Below are 7,610 nucleotides of genomic sequence, written 5' to 3'. Positions count from 1 at the left end.
AGCTTTGTTTAATCAGCCCTGTAATTGAACTGAAAAGCGATATTCGTATACAGACATTAGGTCATCCTGTTTCAATGTCTTGCAATTTGATTCCTGCATAAGTTTGAATAATTAAATATACCGTATACTAATATCTATTATCACATGGTCTTTTTTGGCACTCCTGATCTTTTCTCAGTGGGGAACAGCATCATTCGTTTTGATGTTTAGCAGATAATGCTTTGAATTTTGGTTCATGCTGGGATCACATGGCTCAGAAAGATGATATGCCTCTCTGAACCAGTAGTTAATTTACTTAATTGCTATATTTATTTACAGCGACAGACAGGGTCCATGCTGTTGGATTGAGTAATGTTGCCAGACATTGTTGGCATGTGACAAAAAGCCTATGCTGTAATAAATAATCATTATCAAATAACAAACTCTGTAGACACAAATTAAGTTTTCTAGAAAAAAAAAATGTTTTATTCACAAATTGCAGTTCTTTCTGCATCTCTTGTTTTATACATGGCTTATGGGAGTGGAGATGGTGTTGGGAAGGGGTTGCAGGCACTTGAAGAGGACCTCAGTGAGAACAGCTGGAGCAGGGCTGGAGACCGTTCTCGTTGCACGCTGTGCACTTCAGGGCTTTGAAGGAGTCGGTGAAGCAGTTGCGAAACACAGACATTTTGCTGCCATGGCACATAGGGCACGGGACAAAGGCAAATCCCCCACACGTCTGGCATGTGTCGGGGTGCTGAACCCTCTGCGATTGGACAGAGAGAAATGAATTTGAATTAAACAATGGACCCGTGTGCAGATGCTCTTTATGATACAATCTGAGTGATGCTTTATTTATATATTATAAAATAAGACGACTACAAGCTTGAATTTATCTGTTATATTTTGGGCTACTCTGCTCTGCACTGTATGTTTTATTTTATTTTATTAAAAAGTGTTTGTAATTATTGAATAGCATATAGAAAAGTATTTAAATGTATGTATGCATGTGTAGAAAATGTAATGCAAATTATATTAATCACTGATATATTTACAGTGTATGTGTCAAGAGATATAATAACCAGCAATAATAAACCTTTCCTCTCATAAGTGGTTCTGTTTTCCTTGACAGAATAAACTATGGCAATAAACCAGATTTGGCTTTACATGAGCAATTAGAACCAATGTCTTTCTTATGTAAAAGCATATTTGTAGGCTATTGGTCTATACTACTTAAAAATAATGGTTCTTTATTGAAATGTATATGGTTGAACCTTTAACATCCATGGAATCTTTTAAATGCACAAAAAGTTCTTTATAGTGGAAAAGTGTTCTTCTGATTATTAAAATGTTTTTCACACTACTCCCTTAAAAATAAAGGTATAGGGGTTACTGCAAATATGCCATAGAAGAACAATTCTGTGTTCCCCAAAGAAACTTTCAGTGAACAGTTTTCTTTGTGTGAGGAACATTTTAATCATCTAAATAACTTTGAATGGAAAGGTTCTTCATGGAACCATGGATGCCAATAAATAACCTTTATTTTTAAGGGAGGGAAATGGTTATTGGTTAACTGTTAACCAAAAATGGTTCTTCTCTGCAGAAAGTCCCTTTTAGAAAATACATTTTAGTGTAAAATATCAATATGTACCTCAATTTTGGTGAGGAGATCCTGAAGCTCCCCTAATTCATTCATTGCAAGTATTTTCTCTGCACCCTGGACATGACATGCAAAACAAATCATTATTCAGAGTTCATACTTTAGATTAATGATGTTCAGTATGAATAGTTTGAACACTGACCCCTAGGTAGTGTCCATCAATGAAGACCACAGGCAGAGAGGGAGGTTCACCCACTCGTTTGCAGCGTGTCTCCAGTTCCTTTCCGTATTCACTGTCTAAAGCGATGTTCTTCTCTATGAACTTCACCCTGTGGTTCTGAAAGATCTTTCGGACCAGCTCGCATCGCTCAAATGTAGTCCTGACCACTCGAAAACTGGTGGTGTAGATTACAATTCGCCCGAACTCTAGAGTCAGTTCTGGCTGAGAGAAAGAAAACATAGAAGTCTGGTGTTAGACAAGAGTCTCTCTCTCTCTCTCTCTCTCTCTCTCTCTCTCTCTCAAAGTAATCAATCACATCTCATTGATTCCAAGAGCGAGCAAAGGAATTTGCAACAAAACATTCAGAATTAAAAGAATAGATCAGTAACAGTTCAATATCTTTAAAGCGCAGTTCTAACTGCAATTGAACAGTAAAATAAAACTAGATCGTGTGTACCAGATTTTCAGCATCTTTTTGCAGGTAACATGAGGCAGCAGTTGAACAGCATCTATTGATTTTGTGAGTCACTGTTCCTGAGATTGACCTTCAGCATTCTTTCTCAGAAGAGCAGCTTCCATGAAGTGTGAAGCTGGGTTTTTTTCTTTTCTTTGCAAAGAACAAAAATAGACTCAACCTTCACACATTTTAAAGTGAGGGTGGACCTGCACTGCCTTGTGCAACATTGCGTTTGGCTGATATTATCTTACAAGCAGCTTTTACTAGTTCTCAAATGCCAATAAAAACACTATTACAAGCATAGAGCAAATACAGTAGCATTGTAAGTCAAGCATGCGTTAAGTGTTAAGATTAAAGCATGAAGTGCCAATAAAACCTGCAGTAATGCAATTTATAGTGTACTTTGATCTACAGCGCATATGAAAGATATTATCACACTTCTGATTTTTACCATCCTTATCTGACATCAAATAGCAGCTCATAAATCGTTTACACATTTTACTATATCAGACAAAGGTGGTGACGTGCTTTAGCTGCTTTGATAAACAAAGATTCAGTGTTGCAGGAGAAGAAAATAGTGTCTCCAATGCATTTGGACAGGACACTTAGGGCCTGTTTACACATGAAATGACCAGGGCCCGTATGTATAAAACTTCTCAATGCTCTTAAGAATGGTATTAAGCTTTGACTTCAGTGTCAAAAAATTCTTAGTAAAAAGTAGGACTTGTTTAAGAGAAAGAGACTTTTATAAAGAAGCTAAAAGCATCTTTCAGCAAAGTCTAAGACTGATTCTTAAGTGCTGACTTTGGTGGCACTGCAAATTAAAGACTACAATGACGTCAACCCAAAATGGCCGCTCTCAACCACTGAATCAGCCTTTATATTCTTAGAATATATTTAGATTCTTAGAATTGTGACACGCTTAAAAACATTTTTCTTTATACAGCCCCAGAGGTTTAAATAGCACTATTGTGGCACTAACCACACCAACATAGTGGCCAGAAGTTATGTGCAATTTTTTGTTTTTGCTTAAACCATTAAAATATTAGGAAAATATTTTATTTTATACTAATACTAATACTAATATTTTAAAATACGAAGGAAGGAGGTTATCTGACCAAATTATTTGGCAAAAAAGAAACAACATCTACAGGTTTTAAGGAAAAAAAGCTCATAGGACAAATAATGCATTGGCAACAACATAATTAGTTATTAATATTTAACTGGTTCTCTCTTGTTTTTGCATGTGCTCTTAATTTCTTAGCATGATTTTGCATGTTTCATTGCATTATCACAAATAAAACACAGTATGCTTACAAAATCTTTAACACATTTTTAATAATATTTGGATAAAGGGTGAAGATAATCCATTTTCCTATAGGTTGGTCAACACTTTTGGCCACTGTATGGCAGGGCGGCCATTTTGGGTTGACATCATTGGTTGACAAACCACTTCAGTCAAGACTTTGCTGAAAGTTGCTTTTTGCTGCTTTAAAGGGTTAGTTCACCCAAAAATGAAAATTATGTCATTAATGTTTCACCCTCATGTCGTTCCAAGCCCATAAGACCTCCGTTCATCTTCGGAACACAGTTTAAGATACAACATACAACATAGACGCGCTACGCAAAAACACTATGTGAACTCACTCGAGGCCCAGAGAGAAGGAAATGAATAGTGGAATAAAGTCGTTATTTTTGTTTACTTTTTGCGCACAAAAAATATTTTCGTCGCTTGATAAACTTAAGATTGAGCCACTGATGTCACATGGACTACTTTGATGATGTCTGTACTGCCTTTCTGGACATGGACAGTATGCCGTCCATTGACTTTCAATGGAGGGACAGAAAGCTCTCGGACTAAATCTAAAATATCTTAAACTATGTTCCGAAGATGAATGGAGGTCTTACGGGCTTGGAACGACATGAGGGTGAGTCATTAATGACAGAATTTTCATTTTTGGGTGAACTAACCCTTTAAAAACATTTCCTAGTCTTAGACAAGTCCTAATTTTTACTAAGAATTTTTTGACACTATTCTTAAGAGCATTTCTGTTAAGTTTTATACATAAGGGCCCTGGTGTAAATGCCCTCCAGAACACATTTGAGATGGATTTAAATACGATCGCTCACTTCAGGAGGTGGTCTGAGATGCGTTCCAGAAAACTAAACTGAGCATCTGGTTGTTGAAACCACAAATTTACTCCTCCCAACAATGCTAAAAATAAAGTGTGTTATAGGCTATATGACGTGTTGTAGCCTGATATGACATTACTGCAAATGAGCAGCTGAGCATCTCTCCATCAAGCCACCGTGCAAATAAAACTGAAAGTAAGTCGCAGACACTCAACACGCAATCCTCTTCATTAAAAGTAAAGAAACTAAATTATCTTTACCAGTGCTTTAATTAGGACATTTAATTAGCTTTTATAAACTTGCCTTAGAAAAAAAGCAGCACTGGTGTGCATCTTGAGAAAAAACAATAGCACTTACATATTTTAAGATGAGTCTGTGCAAGTTGCTCTCAGTTAAAACAGCTCAAGCATGCATTTTAGTCCACATGCCTTGTCTGAGAAACTGGGGTAGTTTTCTTTGAGTTTATGAAAATTCATTTAAATCCCTGTTTACCCCCTGTTAAAAATGATATACTGTAGATGACTTAATGACTCAAGCTTTCAGCAGCTGTTTTAGTGCTCAACAACAAAGCATAGGTCCAGATAATACATTAAGATGATCAACTTAGCCAAAACACTTAAAGAAATGCATCATTAATCTTTAATCGTACAGTGATCTTGCTCAGCGGGACAGCTTGTTTGTCTGGCTAAAACCTGAGAGAAGGGAACAGGCTCTGTAACCAATAGCGGCTGAGGAAAGAGGTTCTGACCCTGTTAAGGACACAAGAAACAATTCTTGAAAGCTTTTGAGCAGCCGTCAACAGTCTGATAATGGTAACGTTAGCCGTTTAACGTGCATTGACGTCCACAGTCAGGGATTAAAGATTTTAGAGATGCTTGAGAAAGCTGGCCCTCTATGACTTACCCCATTGTTTTTAGCCAAGTTATCAAAGCGTATTTGGCCAGCACTGACTTTGTGCTTGACTCCTCGAACCGTTCCATTTTTACTGAGGATATTCACTCGTTTGGTACCCAACACTTTGTCTCTTCCCCCTGCAAACATCAGCAAGTCATCGGGCTCACTTCCGCTGTCATCCAGCTCCGAGCCCAAGAATCCACACAAGTGTCCGTTCGCCTCCCCGCTGGTGGATGGAGTGCTGGCCCGGTCTGCCTCGGAGCAGCTGGTGCAGTCTGAATCCAGGGAATCCGATGGCCCTTCATCCTTAAACATCTCTTTCAAAACCCGCCCGCTGTTCCCTGAGGCCACCCGGAATCTCACCCTCTTCTGCCTCTTCCCATCCTCCGGTGTCAACAAAGCCTCCTCCATTGCGTCGACTTACATGGTCCAAAAAGAAAAAGCCATTTTAATCCCTCGGATTCATGGGTGGATGAATACAATTAGCCCCGGTATTGCTCCATGATGTCCCCTGGAGCCCAGGCACAGCGAGTAGACCTGGAAAGAGGCAGATCTGTGAGTTACCGTCAGCTTCACCACCAGTGTTCCTGTACATGTTAATAATGCATGTGGCCTTGCCATGGTTACTGAGAAAACCGACCATGAAGAAACTGATAGTCTTTTTAAATAATTTATCATGCCATAGATTTGTCTCTTTTTGACAATGAATAGCCTTGACTCATAGACCTAAAGTATGCCTGGCTTTGTGACCTTTAGGTGTAAAGCAAAAAATCTTTCATTTACTCACACTCAACACTCATGTCGTTTTAAACCGGTAAGTCCAAAACAACTTTGGCTTTCACTGTATGGACAAAAAAAAGTTCTACAGTAGAAAAAATCAGTCACACTTTAGATCACTATTCAATTAATCTCACTATTCTATTTTTCCTCAATAAACTCTCAATTACTGCTTATTAATAGTTAGTAAGGTAGTTGTTACATTTAGGTATTGGGTAGGATTAAGGGATATAGAATAAGGTCATGCATAAGTCAATGATACAGTATGTGCTTTATAATATCCAATATCCTAGTAATATGCATACTGATAAGCCACCTTAATAGTGAAAATTGGACCCTAAACTAAAGTGTAACCAAAGAATCATACAGGTTTGACTTGATGGCAGAATTCTCAGAATGTTTTGGTTGCACATTCTCTTTAAAAATTGTATTATGTTTGTAAGTTGAGACAGCAAGTGCATACATATAATTTGAGAGGTACATTGATTTGCTCTGTAAGGTTTCACCAGCTAGAAGTTCTGGTAAATCTTTTATGATTGCTTGTCAGCACGATGGAGAGACTTTTCTATCTAATTATCTACTGTGGTTCCCAATGGATCTCTGAGCTTCTTAATGCGCTGCAGTTCCATGCCACTTAGAAGATTGCGCTCGGTCTGCATGCAAACACCTGCTGTGCTTGAGCATGAGGGGAAATGGAGCTCAGCTGTCATTGGCTGGCATTTTTGCACCCATCCGCCCTCCAGTGGGGGATGCAGGAAGCATTGCAGCTGCTGTGTGACTACTAGCACTGCACAAGTGGGCCGAGCCACATTGTGTGTCAGAGCGCTAGGCCGACTCACACAGTTGATGAAAATGCGATACATTTTCTGTACTAGAGAAAAGGCCTTTTTAAGTGAGCATTTTTCAAGAAATAATTTTTTTTTCAATAATTTTTTATGTTAAAGATTTGTGGCTTGTTTTTATCTATTACTTTTGAAGTCATATTTGTGTAAATTGACAAAATTTTACTTTTCCTTCAAGAGTATTATATTATAAGAGTATTGTCCAGTCAAATGCTCTTTAATGAAAATCCTTCTCCCCCAATACCACATGCAGGTGAATATATTTACTTTCATTAATTTATTTGCAAATGAATATAGCACAAAGCATAAGTAGGTGGAATATTTAGAGAACAAACAAATTAGAAAAATAAGAATAAAAAATGCATAAAAATTTGTTATGTCATTACGTATTTGTAACGATCACTAGTGAGAGTGCCCGGAATTACTATCAGAGGGCACTCCAACCCGGACAATCACCACACACCCACAGACTCCATTCCCCATAATCCTTTACCAAGACTAATCAGCCATGATCACATTCACCTGTGTCTCATCATCTTGTTTACTCACCCTATATAAGCCTGGTTCTTTCTGTCATTCCCTGCGAAGTCTTGTTTAGTGTTACACTGCAAGCCCAAGCATTCTCTCTGTTGATCCCGTATTCTTGGTTTTTGATCTTTGCCTGTTTCTTGGATTCCCCTTTTTGCCTGTGTCCCCTGCCTGTTGTGT

At 38.1% G+C, this 7,610-nt stretch overlaps 1 protein-coding gene across 1 annotated transcript; it reads right to left on the bottom strand.

Moving 5' to 3' along the window:
* Nucleotides 1-565: 565 nt before the first annotated feature.
* Nucleotides 566-5,694, bottom strand: grxcr1a (glutaredoxin and cysteine rich domain containing 1 a; the record flags this gene model as incomplete). Its single annotated transcript, XM_081381994.1, has 4 exons — nucleotides 566-745; nucleotides 1,631-1,696; nucleotides 1,782-2,021; nucleotides 5,293-5,694. The coding sequence occupies 4 exons, from the start codon at nucleotides 5,692-5,694 to the stop codon at nucleotides 566-568; spliced, it is 888 nt and encodes a 295-aa protein (XP_081238120.1).
* Between the last annotated feature and the right edge of the window lie 1,916 nt (nucleotides 5,695-7,610).

The sequence above is a fragment of the Scardinius erythrophthalmus genome (genome assembly GCF_964197995.2).
Source record: "Scardinius erythrophthalmus genome assembly, chromosome: 13".
Classification (NCBI taxonomy): Eukaryota; Metazoa; Chordata; class Actinopteri; order Cypriniformes; family Leuciscidae; genus Scardinius; species Scardinius erythrophthalmus.
The sequence above is the reverse complement of the archived record's forward strand: the minus strand, read 5'-3'. Positions and strand labels throughout refer to the sequence as shown.